The 15683-nt window shown below is 41.6% G+C and overlaps 1 protein-coding gene across 1 annotated transcript; it reads right to left on the bottom strand.

Moving 5' to 3' along the window:
• Positions 1-164: 164 nt before the first annotated feature.
• On the bottom strand, positions 165-15646 carry HMGXB4 (HMG-box containing 4). Its single transcript, XM_026868676.1, has 12 exons — positions 15540-15646; positions 13233-13338; positions 12542-12660; positions 11161-11236; positions 9343-10271; positions 9253-9270; positions 8023-8104; positions 7520-7584; positions 7124-7229; positions 6398-6567; positions 5072-5194; positions 165-3102 (listed from the first exon to the last, which is right to left on the bottom strand). The coding sequence occupies exons 2-12, from the start codon at positions 13261-13263 to the stop codon at positions 3058-3060; spliced, it is 1764 nt and encodes a 587-aa protein (XP_026724477.1). The 5' UTR covers positions 13264-13338; positions 15540-15646; the 3' UTR covers positions 165-3057.
• Between the last annotated feature and the right edge of the window lie 37 nt (positions 15647-15683).

Below are 15683 nucleotides of genomic sequence, written 5' to 3'. Positions count from 1 at the left end.
TGACCCGCGCGCCAGGCCGGGGCGGGCCCCTGCCTGGGCCCCGTTGTGACGCCAGCGGCCGCCGCCTGGGAGGGGTGCACGGCCCGGCCCTGCCGTGGGACTACGGCACGGGGGCCATCCGGCCCCGCTCCGCCCGCCCTTCTCCTTGGTCCGAGCAGCGGCCCGTAGCTGGGGCCCGCAGGAACCGACTTCCACCGAGTGTCCGCCGCTTTCTGCAGCCGAGCAATGCGGCGGGGCTCGTGCAGAAAACCCACGACCTAGACTTGGGCCCAGATGCAGGGAAGCTGGTGGCGACAGGAGTCTCGTTTTCCATAACCCTGCATTGGAGGATGCGTGCTGGTTCATAAAGGCAGTGCGTCCCGTGGCATCCTCCCGGCCTGCAGCGAGATAGCCATCGACCGACACTCAGACCCTGGAGATGGGGACGTGTTAATAACGAGCGCTAATCACGAGCTAACACCACCGTGCCTGTAACGCGCTCGCCTTGAGTCCCATGTACTGCTCCTACCACCACAAACCTGAGGTGAGGTGGCAGGGCAGAGCATGGCCCCATGGTATCTGCCATGCTCGATGGCACTCTCCCTTCAGAAAGGTCCCCAAATGGTCAGTAGTCCTTGAGCAGTGTTTTAGGTGCTATGGGAAATAGTATTGCTTGCCTGCAAACTTAAGTTTAAAATTGAATGTGCTTTGCTGAGAAACATTAAATACTAGTAGTAACAGCCGAAGAAAACAGAGTGTGTGCCAGAAATGAATGACAATACTCCAAATGTTAAAAAAAAATATATTGTAAGTACAGTACAAAAGTTTCTTTGTATAATTGTAATCTGGATCAAACAGCAAGGAAATAACAAAAATATAAAAACTGCTAAGTTTTGCCAAAGTTTTCCCTCTAGTACCAAATACCACAAGATACAGATTATATAAAGTGTACAAACTTTAAATAAAAATACAATACACCAGGGTTGTGTGTGTCCTTCACTCTTCAAGAGTTTTCCATTGTACAGACAACAAAGCTAAAGCTGATCCCCTTCTGTTCCTTAGAGAGCAGATCTACCCCTTCCTCACAATGCTCTCAATTGTGAAGGGCTGGAAAGAGCCAGTTAGTTTTTGCCTCTCCCAACAACAGATGCTTTAGTAAGGCTCAGGATCCAGAGTGGGTTTGGACTGCCTCCTCCCAGGCCCTTCCCAATTCCAGGATCACTGGGATTAGTCATATATTGTTGAAACTTGTATGCTCTGGTCTGAGGCTTGGGTTGAGAACTTGTACCGTGGTCTGAGAACCTTCTGCCTCCACTGACTGAGAAAACCTTGAGAAAACCTAACACTGCACTGAGAAAAGCTCTGTAAGAGACAGACTACATTTTACAGGCACAGCTGGGGAATACATGGTAAAGAGGAATGGGGAGAAAAAACCCTTCTGAGGGTTTACTTTAAGTGTGATTTTGGGCTCAGCCACAATGACAAACAGTTCAGTTTCAACTGCCCCAAAAAACAAGGCAGACTACAGACTGGAAGTAAAAAAGTGCTCTTCTGTTACTTTAAAACTTTTATGTTATAAAGCTGGAAAGGCCAGAGTCATGATATTTCAGTTGTTCTACCTACCTTCACAAGATAGTCTGTTTCTACAACCAGTTAAAATCTTCCTGGTGTTTCCCCCTACAATGCCAATGCTTACTACTAGGCATGCAGCAAATTCCTGCAGGAAGTGAGGCAAACCTGATTCCTATTTTCCACACACTGTTGGTGGAGGGAGGAATTTTTGCTTTTAAATTATGTATATATATACACACAGAGAAATATACAGGATAAATTAAAATCTTTTACAGATACTGGTAAAAGTTAAATACATATGATATGAATACCACATACACGTACATACAGACATACAAAAGCCTAATCAAGCGCTCTCCTAGAGGAGCAGAAAACCAAACACCAAGTATGTGGCTGGAAGAAAAGGGAATCAGTCCAATCAACCCACATGAGCCCTACTCAGCCTTAATTGCTTCAAACTGGTCATTATTCACTGCCTCACAGCAGCACCATGGCTCTTTCAATACTGCTGGTGAAAGGGATGGCGGATGAGTGATCTCAGAAAACAAAGTTTGTCTATTCACAAAACAGGTGCAAGATGGGCAGAAGCAATCCATGTTTTTCCCAACTGCTTCCACGCTCCTATCCATCAAAGCAGGCTGACCATGTCCTGGAAAAAACATCAGTAGGTTCATTCTCTCAAGCCAGTGAAGTTGGTTGATATATTGTGCTAATGATGGTTTGGGTGCAGGTCCACAAGAAAAGACTAAATTCATTGCCATCTTCCACTTCAAATACCAGCTACCAGACCAGCCAGCTGATGCTGACAATTTTCAGTTATTACTGACTGAAGAGAGGGGAGGGGTTGGAAGAAGTGACCAAGAGGCAAAGACCTCTGTATCTTTGATCAGCTATCCGGCTTTCCCCTCAAGCAGTAGATTTTAAACTGAAGAACAGTTAGAAATAGGGCTGGTGAAGAGTTCAGTTCTATTCCTTGGTCCAAAATATCATCTCTACCTGCCCACAGAATACCAGAATACTTTAGGTTGAAAGGGATATCAGGAGATCATGTGGTCCATCCCCCTGCTTAAAGAAAGTCCAACTAGAGCAGGCTGCTCATTCAGTTTTTGAGTATCATCAAGGATGAAGAGGCAACCATCTCTCTGGGCCACCTGTTTCAATGGCCCCTATCATGATGATGTTTTTTTTCTGTATATTGAGAAGTCCATTCTTGGGCTGCTTCCCCCACTAAAGGATCTGAATTTAAGGCAAGTAATTCAAAAGCCTTCTGAATTCTTCATACAAAATGCTTTCAGATTGGAGGACATTTCACCCACCAACACAAAAGGACTTTCTCAGCTTCATAACTTTTCATAAAATATAAGTCAAATAGTTAACCTGTGTATATACTATACAGATATAAAACTTTAAAACCCTACACACGGAGCCCTTTAGGAGTGCCGGCGTAGTGCATATGTACACAAGTCAGTTATGCAGAGGCTGAGTACATCCCAGGATCCTTTCCCATCAAAGTCCAGGCATGATGTAGGCGATGTTGTCTAGTGTGTTTGACTGGGAAAAGAAATTCAGTATTTTTTAGTGTCAGGTAATGACTCAAAATCCTTAAAAAATGACACAGGTGAGAGTACTAAGTATGTTCACTTGTCTTACAAGTTATCCTATGATGAGACAACCAAATCTGCCTAGTCATCACCACCATTGCTAGGCTTACTTTCACATTTTTGGAAATCTAAGTCAATTAAACATAAAGGTAGCATCAGTATTTGTAAGCACCTGGAAGCAAAATGCTTGAGGCTTTCCTCAAGTGACCTCCTCCTTATGAACCCCATACTCTGTCTCTGAATTTGAAACAAGTCATATCAACCATATCACATCAACCACAGGAAAGACTATTGATGAAGGACTTGAGCAAAGTGGTCAAAGTTGTAGCACATAAAAAAAAATTACTTGCTTTACACTCATAAAAATCCTTTATGAAATTCTGTAGTATAAAAGTAAAGAGAAAACCCCTTAAACACACCCCCTAATAGGCTGTCAGAGGGAAGAAATGCCCTCCAGTTTTCCTTGCAAAACGAATAGAATTCTGAGAGTAAGAGTCCTTCTTGTGCACATCAGAAAACAAGACCCAGCAGTATATTATCTGCATGTTCTTCAAATGCAGTATTTAAGTAAACTCAAGTCTGTGGCCTGATGGCTGAAGAAGGCCTTAGGAATACCACCTTCTAATTGCTGAAGACAGAGGAGCTGGATCTGCACCAGTCGTGATTCTAGAATTTAACAATGCCACCTACTGACCGAAAAGATAAAATTGCATTCTACATGCAACACAACCGCTGGCAATTTTATCCATGTCTTTAAACACCACTGTCATTATGAATCTGATGGTAAAAATCAGAGTAATTTATGTATTATCAAATGTAAATACCAGTTTTCAGAACTGGAAGGCAAGGGCCTTAATTCACCTACAGATCCACTGCTCCTTCTAACAATAAGTTGATCAAATTTCCAATATACACACCATTTAGTCATGTGGTGTCATTGCTCTGCATGTACTTGGCAAGCAAGAAGGAAAAAAGCATAGGATGTTTTTCCATGGCTTAGGATGGGAACACCCCACTGACTCAGCTTCTGTGCAGGCAGCCAGTTTGGGGGAGCTCACAGCTTAAGATGTCAACTTTGCTGTTTTTTGTTAATAGCGTGTTCTCAGAATGAATCAATGTTTGTGCTGCCCTGTTATAACATGCAAATTCATATCCCATTTTTGCTGTTCTGCCAGATTTGGTTTTAATCTCTTAACTTTTGCAGACTATAGGTTTATCTTTAGTTTCTGCTCCTCTCCTTTGCTGCTTTATTCATATCTCCTGTTGGAGGTATGACTCCTGATTCCTTTTATGCTGCTACCATCTTAATCTATGTTCACATCATGCTACATAGGTGCCACAAGCTGTTGCTAAATCAAAGCTCAATATTAAGTGTAGTTCAGAGTGGAAAAGAACCTCTAGTTATGAAGTTCCTTAAAACAGAGACTATTTTTCTTTCCCTGGTGAAGTTACAGCCACATGTAAAAGGCCCTACACTCAATCATATTAGGAATCCTGAGATCACAAGTTATTTTTTATGCCTCTAAAGGAAAAAAACAGACAGTGTGATACAGAGCAGCTGGAAGGTGCTTTTTATTTTTATGGAAAATTAGAACTTTCAAAAATACTGGTATGTGTACAGATGCTTTTGTTTGATTCAGATAGATTGATTCAGTCCCTAAACCAGGACCTACACACATTGCAATCAATGCTACATTAGGTCAGTTGACACTGGGGAAAAAAATGTTGCACAATACCATATAACAGCAACGTCTGAAAGAATGTCAAGAAATATTCCTCTATAAAAAGTGTATGATCAAAACAATTTTCTTATTGCACTGAAATTATTGTCACACCATAGGACTGATTGGTCAAAAAACTCTAGCTGGACTCTTCTGAAATTAACAGTGCTAGAAGGGAAATAATCACAAGGAACTCACCAAAACGTGTTTAGGGCAGCCATTCAACTCAGGTAGTTGTGTGGTCAGACATGCTAATGGGCCCAAAGCACATATGATTGAATCTAGAAGTACTGACAAACTTCCTGAAACAGCCACCATTCCCTGAAAGTAAGGAAAGAAAAATTTAGATAGGGATGAGTAATGGAAATTATGGGTCTTTCACAACTGCATTGATTCTCATGCAGATACAGTATCTTCACTTCTTGAGCTCCTCTAATCCACTTCCATTATTTACATAGTAACAAAACTATGTCATGCACTTCACAGAGAGACATCTGGCTTAAAAAATTTAATAATTTAGTAGGCAACCAAATGGTGTAGGAAAAAAGTAGGGAACAACAAAAAAGGTCCGAGAGTTGTCAGTTACACAAAACATTTAATTCCACAATTTTTTGTAATGAAACCTCTCTGCCATTTCATACTGTCTGTTTTGTTAACTACATGAGTCCTAAAGACAGTATTTTTATTACTGAAGTCTAAAGAAATGCTAAATCTGTAACAAATGCTTTAGTCATTGATATACTTTCATGAAATGGAATTTCTTTGTGTGCCTTTCTATAAAGGGGGAGATTTTACTCTGAAAAATTACCTCAATTTGTCATACTAGAAACAAAATGCAAGAACAGTTATTTTACTGCTGATCAAACAAGCAATCATAGTGGGATGAGATGATCATGCTAGCCATAAAAATTCAGTTATATTACCTGAGCCAAATTATGTATTCTCCTTACAGGCTGGGCTGCGTTCTGCAAGTGCATGTGTGTGCATGCATAGAATCACTACCATCTAACAGTAGGAAACCATTAAAATATGACATCTTCTACATTACCAGGTAGAAACCATAGTAGCCCCCTGTCCGATGCACTGGCAATATGATACTGCCAGAAAGCAACAGGACATGTAAAAAACATCTTAGTTTGGCTGATAGTTTTCTAAGAAGGCTTGAGACAGTAGCGGAAACTGGACCAGAGTCTGGCAAAGATAGCAAGAAAGTACCAGATCTAAAGGTGAACATATGGTAAGAAAAGACTGAAGAGTTTGCTGAGCTAAGAATAGCCTTCAAGGACCTCAAGCTGCAAAGGACCTGTCTGTCTTTGATGCCTACTGTTTACTGAGAAACAAGGCCTTTTATTTCACTGAAAACAGCAATGGATCAAAGAATGACAACATGCCATTTCTAATTTCTCTTCCTAACTGAAAAGCATTAGTTAAACCTTTATGGAAAACAAAATAATGATTCCCTCCCCCCCAATCCTGTGTGTGGATTACATGACATCACTGTGACATTGCTGGTTACAGACTTACCTCTGTTTCCTGCAGTCTGTGTCCAATGAGACTCAGAGATTCACCCAGCAACTGTAAGTGTGCAGCTACATCAATAGGATCTGTCTCAGGGACTTTGGCTGGTGAGGAAGACACCACCATGGTGCTGGTGGGGGATTTCTTATGAGGGGAAATCACTCCTATTGGAGAAGCTGGAAACACAGAAATTGAAATTTCATATTCTCTTCTTTCGTTCCTCACAAACCTATTTACTTAGTAAAGTTCAAATCTCAAAGGCTTGAGATGCTTAAATAGTTCTGTGGCCCTGGTCCTGTGGTCTTTAGAGTCAAAACTTTCCTTCTACATGTACAAAGCACCTACCTCAGCTGAATGCAATTTCGGACATTCGGTTTGGGAGATTTGATAAAAATAAGTGTCAACCCAAGACAACCCTTTTTCCTCTAGCAGGAAACTAATCCCCCCAGAACTTCCCTGCTGCCTCTTCTTATTTTACATTTCAATCCCTCAACTGCTAAAACCAGTATCATTCTATGAATTAGACAAGGAAATCTTTTTGAAAAATGCTGACATCATGCTTGCTCTCACAGAAAAATTATTTTTGAGTAATGTGATGATTTAAATGTCAAGCCTTGGGAGAAAGCAGGTGGAGGTGTGAAGCGGGAAAGGACCTTTGTTCCTTATTCCACAGGCAACGCTATCCTCCCAGTCCGAGAAAAAAGACCAGAGCAAATAAAGTGTAACAATTACCTTTTATTTTTGGTGCACCATCTGAAGATGATGCCTTCCTCTTCACAGTGGTGGCCTCTGCTTTATTCTGCTTGTGTTGGAGATACTGAGCCTTCTGTTTCCAGATCTGCAGTTACCATGGTATGAAAAGAGAGATCCATAACATTAGGCTATTCTGTTAATCTGATGCCAGGACCTGAAGGCAGAATGATGTTACATAGCTAATTGGTGAAGCAATACCATGAGAAGAAAATGGGATGCTTTTATGATCACAAGGGCAAGGTTTTCATACTTTACATCTTTACATACTTTGGGAACATAGGTAGCATTTTTCAAGGTATGGTAGCAATGCTGCCAGCACATTCTGACCTAAACATCTAGTTTATAGAAATCATTTTACAAAAACATCTCACTCACCAGTTTATCCTTCTCAGGTAGCTGCTTCCACACTTCTGCCAGTTTTTTACTTAGCTCTCCAAAATCTGGCAGAAGGAAAGAAGAAAAATCGTAAAATAAAGGAGACAACATAAAATATTTACTGGTCCATGCATACACATTTAAGAAGCAACCCATTCCACAACTAAAACTCTCCATGCTGTCCTTGCCAGTGTGCATTCCCATTACTGTTTAAAATTAAAATAAAGCTGATACTGGGAATATAAAGTCACATGTATATACAGCAAAGTGACACAATGAAGGTAACTCTTTAAGTAAAGAAAGAACAAGCTAGCAATTTCTTTATCCAGATTCACACTTTGGTTAAAATGCAATGAAATCAAATAATGAAATCCACTCCTGTCCTCTTTGCCAGATTCTTTGCATTCTATCAAAATTAATAAGAGGTTGGTATGAAACATAATGTTCTGCTAATTAATCTAACTGGGGTATAATCAAAAGAGGCAGCTAAATTATTCTCTCACCTATTCCAGGGTGCTCAGACACAATAGTTGTACGATACTCCTTACAAAACACTTGATAGGCAGACATGTTTTTCTTCTTTGGCTAGTCAGAAGACGAAAAGGAAACATAGATTTTTAATTATCATGAGACCTACTTGAATTTAATAAGAATCTGGCATTTGTTGAAGACTTAAAGATGTGGTGCTTAGATCAGGAATCTAAAAAAGAAGTGTTTTACATATTCTGGATTAATTTAGTGTTTATGAAAGCACAGGAATCAGCCAGAACCAGTCTCAGTACAAGGCTTATCTTGCAACAACTCTATCAATGCATTTCATTCATAAGTTACAACAACCTGCTATTCTAAATCCAGGATCAACATACAACTCTGTTAATATATCTCAGTTTTAAAACTTAAAATAATATACAAAAAGTCTGTCATACTATTCACAGTACCTATTACATATCTGTCAAAACAATTCAGTCCTCATCATAATGTTTTATTCCATTCCTTGCATCCTTACAAAACACTTCAAACTGGCAGGAAAATAGAGAGTATAAGCACACTGACAACAGAGGCATAAGCAGTTGCCAAGCTATGATTAGAGAAAACTTACCAAAGAGAAGAGAGTAATGGCTGAACAAATTTGGGCTACATCTGCCCATTTTCTGACACAAAGCAACTCTTTGTCTATCTGAACATAAAGAAACTGCTTTTACCCATTTATATACTTACACAGCCTCAGTTTATATCACCTGTAAACTCATGCATATGGTAGCTACCATTTATCCTACTCATATTTTTCTACACTGACCATGGAAAACTGAATTTATGAGTACAGGACAAAACTGGGAATGTGGTAGTCTTTAAGAATTAAATTTCATTTGAATATATGAGTAAATGGGTGAGTATCTTCACTTTTCAGGTCAGAGCTCAATTCCTTTTTACAGAACTGTGATGATGGACTAGATAACTAGTCCAAAAGTCTGCCTGGCAATAGCTAGAACTGGTTACCTTAGAAAATGATGCAGCTGTGCTTGGTACAAAACCTTTCAAAGAACCTCTATCGGCTAAAGACTGCTACAAACAGAAATCAGTGGCTGACACATTTTTCCAAACACGCTTCAGTGAAATCATTGATCCCGGTATTAGTTATCCTTCTGTTTCAATTTAACATGCCTTTGTAATGGAGTGCCTAATTCACCATTACCCACCACCCAATTTCTATTTTCCCTCCAATTTTTCCTTACTTTTTCTCTTTCTCTTTCCTTTTCTCTTTCCTTTTCCTTTTCTCTTTCCTTTTCCTTTTCTCTTTCCTTTTCCTTTTCCCATTTCTCAGCTTTGTCCCTCTCCTTGTCCTCCTTTTTCCTCCTCTTCTCAACTTGACCATCTGAGTGAAAAACAGCAGCAGGTGGTGGAGGAAGAACATAGGGGGTAACGGGAGGAGGTGGTGGTGATACTGTTACTTCTGCTACGGCCACAGGAGTGTGGCCAGAACTCTTTTTAGACTTAGAATGCTTCTTCTCTCTGTGTTTCTCCTTGTCTTTTTTTTTCTTACTTTTTTTTGACTTCTTCTTCTTCTTGATTTCCCGGTAGGAGTCATCTATCACTAGCTCTCCAGCCTCCAACTCCCCACCAGAAGAGGAACCAGATTCTGGTGGTGCCTCTACACCTGAAATCTCATACTCACTCCCATGGCCCTCTGAAAAATGGGAGGTGTCAGCACCAAAACTCTCAGAAGATGGATGTGAATCTGAAGGTGGTTTGTGCTTCTTCCTGGATGACTTCAGGAAGCTCTGCAGTTCATGACCCAGCAGGAATGAACCTTGCTCATCTCGAGATGATTTCTTTGAAGATTTCTTTGCAGCTGCTGGTGCTGAAGAGTAGGAAAAAGAATCATCATCTCCGGCACTACTTTTCTCTTTTGGTGAAAGGATGAGCTTCATCTTCAAGCCATCAGGTTCACGAAGAGTAAGTGTCTCCGTGTTCACATAGAGCGGTTTCATTTTTTTAGATTTGTGGAAGCTGCCATCGTCCACTGAATGCTCCCCACTGCTCCCACTCAGCTTCTTCTTGTGGTGCTCCTTTTTGCTTTCGGAATGGCCAGAGGAGGAATAAGATGATTTTTCAGATGTCTTCTTTGAAGACTTTGAGCTTGTAGCCAAAGGTGAGGTAATAGCCTTGAGTAAATCCATGGTTGTATCAGCTGAGGATGGGCCAGAGACTGCTTTTTTCTTCTTCTTTGATGGTAGATCCAAAGGTGAGACACCTGAAAAACATCAAGAGAAATGTACATCAAGATGATTCCCTTAAAGACAGCATTACACTGGCCCAAAGTGAAGTGGAAATCCTGCAAGACTTATGATTGCAGCTAACAGATTTAAATCCTGGCTCAAACAGATCTCTGAAACATGTAGCCAGCTCAGCATGGCCTTACTGATACAATTCAGGAGATCTAAAACCTAAGCTGGTAAAATAATTTAAGGCAGGAAGACAAGAGTAGGAAAGTTCTTGAAGTTTTGTCAAACTCTATATTCTATTGTGAAATAACACATTTTGATGAAAATGTACCTTACTGAGCCTGAAATAACACCCTAAGTGCAAGGTTTTAAGTGTCAATTTTTAGCTAAGGTGAGACTGAAAGATTCTGACAAAATTTCAGCTTAGCTTTCTCTTTAAATTGGGCCAAAAAAAAAAAAAAATCTTAAATGATAAGCTTTTATGAACAGAATTGTCATTTTTCTGGTCAGCTTATTAATTGTGAGAATGTTTCTGTATTTAAACTGACCCCAGAAGCCTTTATTTTTCACCTTGATGCATTCTACTTTTATAAATTCAGAGCAGGTACCAACTGCAAGTAAATTCACAGTTGTAATGCAACAGGGAAAAAAGAAATGTAAATGCCAAAAGGGAAGGCAGAAGATCTCCACCCCCAACAATGGCAACTTGTTAAGTTAGACTCGAAAAATATCATTCCCTAATCTTCTGATGTCTGGTGCTGATCAGCATCAGGTTTCTGATTACTTGTCCTAAGACATGTTGATGTACTCTTGCCCCATAAACTGCTAACCACAAAGCTTGATGACACTGGTTTAACAACATCCTTTCCTCAAAGTCATGATCTGTCAGCCCCTTCCCCTGCTTGTTTACTATCTTACCTCTGTAGCAGAACTCATCGGAGGAGTGCTTTCTCTTCTTTTTGTGAGGTTCTTTCCCTGGAAAAAGCTCACTGTCCTAGAATAGGAAGAAAAAAGTTGCTGACAAAGAAGAGGGAAATAACATGAGATCTACATGTACTACTGACAGATAATAATTTGGAGGAGATATCAAATGTTACTTGTACTACTGTAACGCCAGGGAACCCTCGGTATGAACCAGGATCATTATTCTAGGTGCTAAAACAAGAAAAAGAAACTCTGTCCCCAAGAGCCCACAGTGTAGGTTTAAGGTAAGAGACTAAAAGCATGGTATGGATAGGTGGGAGAATACAAAAACCGGTATTAGTCAGGACTGGTTTTGGCACATCAGCCACCTAACCAGCATGCTTTCTGTAGGCATTGCAGTGTGACAGGGCTATAAGGAAACTAAAAGACACATCTCTATAGGGAGCTTCCTCCAAGCAAGAGCAGCAATACACAAGTACACTTGTAAAAGCACATTTGAAAGTGCTAAGAAATGGGCAGTGAAAGTCAGCACTTGGAGATCAGCTGATGAGTTAATAAAAGACGGACATCTACCTCTTAATAAAGCTAAGAAATAACAAAGCATGCATAGGCTGTCAAGCCTTAAAAATGAAGGTGAGCAGTTCATGTTTAATATGCTGAAAAAGATAAAAGAAATGAAAAAGAGGTAGAAATGTGACAATTAAAATGATAGGGCAAAAAATTGTCTTTAATATGTCATGTGACCTAATTATTATTTGTCTCTTGACCAATTTACGGTCTGAAAATGAAGCTCCTCTACAGAATTCCATCTGCATGGTAGAAGATTTTAATTTTAAACTAGAACTTCTTTTCCAGATTTAAAAAAAAAAAAAAAAAGATAGTCACCTTTGAGCTAGCAGCAGAAATTTTAGCTCAAAGTGGAAAGTTTTGAAGAAACTTAAGTTGTCACTATGTGATTTCAGAGTTAAGGCCCCCTCCCAAGAGCTATCGTTTCAGGCTGTCTGCAGAATTAGGAAGACAACAGTGCATCAGTTAACATATTCATTCTTTGCTGGCTATCCATACAACCATCAATTTTAAAACTTTTTGTTTTGGTGTAAAAATTTATTAATGCTATCTTATGACTCCAGGGTTCCACATCAAGACTAGGACAGCACCCTACCACTCTATCTTCTGCGGCCAGAAGAATCAGAATCAGTTGTAATTGGGATTGACCCTTCCTTTTCCCCAGGACAGTTACTGAATATAAGCTGCTCTTGCTGTCTTCTACATTCATTTCTATATGCAAAAGAACAAGAAACCCATCCATTCCATTCCATCACTAGCTTTACACATATCCTTAAACCTTCAACCTTTCCTCTAAGGGCTCCCTGACCTGAGTTGCTATCTCATCTTCCTCTTGCAGCAGATCCTTGTAGGAGCGCTTTTTCTCTCGCTGTATCCTGCCAGTTGCCAGCCCCACGTCATCAACACTTCCGTCACTCTCTAGGAAATCTAAGATTTACGTGAAATGAGAAAAAAGGAAGAAATTAAATACCCCATTAAGGAATGATAGACATGTGGACTATGCTCAAAAGACAGCAGTGGACGTTGGCACAGAGTGATGCACAAAACCCAACAAGCACAGGGTAACAATCTGTACTCTGATCACAGGGATGGGGCTCAGTGCTCTAATGCTGTACACAGTCACTCAAGACTTCATTTCTAATGCTTGTATACTTCTTCATAAAGACAACTGGACCTAGAAATGTTACCATGACTAAACATCTCCTTATCCCTGGTCTCCTGTTCCACTGACCTGTCAGGGAGAAGAAAGGCTGCAGTGGCAGAGTTCAAGGTGTTTGCATTAGGAAATGCCACCCATTTCTCTCAAATTCTAATTCCCACACTTTACACCTGGAAGTCAAGGGCTTGGGATCCTCCAGAAACTTGGCCATGTTAAATTTAAGGGCTCCACAGCATACTAGCTTCCTTTCACACTCTGACTGCATGGCCTGGCAAGGGCTGCAGAGGGTACCCTCTTCTTTTTTTTGGCAACTCCCTCTGAGATTATGAAGCAGTCATACCTTCTTTCCTCTTGAAGTCATCATAAGCCATGGTGGTCCTGCAGGAGCCTGAGATTGTGTTGCCACGTCTGGGCTCCTTCCCCCGTTCCCATCTACAGGAAAAGGTCTGAGAAACAGAGAATGAAAATAACCCTCCCATAAAGAATCACGATGCAAAATGGGAAATTTCCTCTCAACCAAGTGAAGATTCTCTGGAAGACAGTGGGAAAGGAAAGGAGTCTACCTTCTGGTCAGTTCATGCTCACTCTTCAGGCTTGACAGAAATTTTTTTTTAAAGTTAAATTGGAGGTTGTTCTATTATTTTAAAAATATAAAAGATCACCTCTTCCTTGTAAAAACTCCAAATTACTGAAGTAGTTTATTTAGAAAAACAAAGAGGTGAGAAGAGAGCTGAGTGATTTTCAAGACACACCAAACTTGTGTCAAAGCCATTTTTTGTCAGGAGCCACTGTAGCAAAGAGGGGGATGTTTAAAGAGAGATTTCAAACCCTTGAATCTCAGATGAAGTGAAGGACAAGAAGGAATCAGTCAGAAATCAATGTAATACAAAAGAATTATTTCATGTTTTTTTTAACTAAAGGATTGCACAGTTTGTAGTGAAGGTGTGCATCCTTTTGATGTGTTTCCCAACACTACCACTGCAGCCATTCTGAATGCCAGCCTGGGAGAGGGAACAGAAGAAAGCACTCCTTTTTGCTAGGCCTCCTGCAGCACACCAACCTTGTCAGGCCCCAGGTTTCAGGCTTCCTCTGAGTCATTCTGTTCCACAACCGCTGGCATATAGCAGGACAGGACCCTTATGGAAGAGCTGCACTCTTGTTTTTTTCAGAACAAACAGCTTTTGTTCTTCAGTCAGCAACCAGCTGAACATGAAAAGATTCTGCTCGTGATTACACCAATTGCACCTAACTGATTTTGTGTGAATGTGCACACACATGTAAGCATTCAACCACAAAGACCATGCAGCTTGTTTATCCTAGTGTCACAGTAATCTTGCCACACTGGTTACATTTGAATACCTTAAGAGCAGGGAACCTGTGCTTGTACATCCCTGCATATGACTCAGTTTTATAAATAACTGACTGAGAAAGTACAACATACTCATCCTATAGTGGTTACTTAAGTGAAACAACGTCTCAGTTAAATCAAACTTGCAGGTAAAGAGGAGATATTTTTGTTTAAATTCATAGGAGCACGTGTTATTTCTACAGATTTTGGAAAACATCTGCTACAAGATGTTTTAAGTCAGTATTCTGACCACTATATGTTGTTGGTAGCAAGCACAGCAATTTGGAGACAGAATTTATTTATTGGTAGTCCCACATCAACACTTTGCCCACTCTCTAGGAACTCCAAGATTTATGTGAAATGGGAAAAAAAACAAGAAATTAAACAGCCACAAGAGCACTGCACTTTGCAATAAAAAAGAGCATCTTGCCACTGTGGGCTCACAATCTTGAACCTCATCTTGTCAACATTTCATGACGTTCAGTTGTCATATGGACTTCAGTGGGAACACACGATACTAAAGCATTGTGCTCAAGAGGATAAAGGCCTAATCTAGATACCGCTCAGCAAAACAAAGCTGAAGACAGTCATTCATGAAAGGATGACTTGGAGAAACTAAGATTTGTTTATAGCTACATGTATACCTTTTACTCTCTTCTTAAATCTCATGTGCTTGACAGGTATAAAGGCTGGTAAATAATATCCAAAGGGGCTTACAACCTACACCTCTAACCCTGCAGGCACACAACATATCCTTAACTAGTCTCATTCTATAAACCCTAATTTATAACTTCAAATTTCAGTGGAGCTCTCTCTTCACGTCTCCCGTTCCTTAACGCACAAGCTTGCGGGATCAAGGCCCAGCGTCGCTCCTCTGCAGCCCCCCGGGCCGTACGGGGACCTCCGCACTTCGGTCCCCCTCGGGAGGCTGCACAGCCCGCTAGCGACAGGACTGAGGTGGGGGGAAGCTTAAGGGCGACGGCAGCGGCTCGGACCGGGCTCCCTCACCCCACTTCCCGCTGGCGCTCCTTGCGACCTGGAGAAGCCGCGAGGGCGCGGGGGCTGGCGGGCCCCGCCGGGAATTCCGAGGGCGGCAGAAGAGGGAAACACCAGCCCCGGCCCCTCCGCAGATGCAGACCAAAACCGTCCCGCGCCACCCGAGGCGCCCCGCGGGCCAGCCCCACGCATGCGCGCCAACACCGCCAGGGCCCTGGCCCCACCACTGCCGCCCACACACCTTCCGCCGCCGCCGTTTTAGGCGGGTTCGGCCGGCCCACTCCTGCTCGCGCGCCCTCTCACCCGAGCGGGCTCCGGCCTCACTCTAGCCTGCGGCTCTGCCCCTGTAACAGGCCAGAGCGTGCCTCGGCGGCGGGGCCGCCAAGCGGCGCCAGGGCCTGACAGCCCACCGGTACCGAGCCGCAGGATGGGGGGGCGCCGCGGCCG

Source organism: Athene cunicularia (genome assembly GCF_003259725.1).
Source record: "Athene cunicularia isolate RWA chromosome 1 unlocalized genomic scaffold, athCun1 chr1_part2, whole genome shotgun sequence".
In the NCBI taxonomy this organism is placed as follows: domain Eukaryota; kingdom Metazoa; phylum Chordata; class Aves; order Strigiformes; family Strigidae; genus Athene; species Athene cunicularia.
Note: the sequence above shows the minus strand (reverse complement) of the source record. Positions and strands in the feature narration are given on the sequence as shown.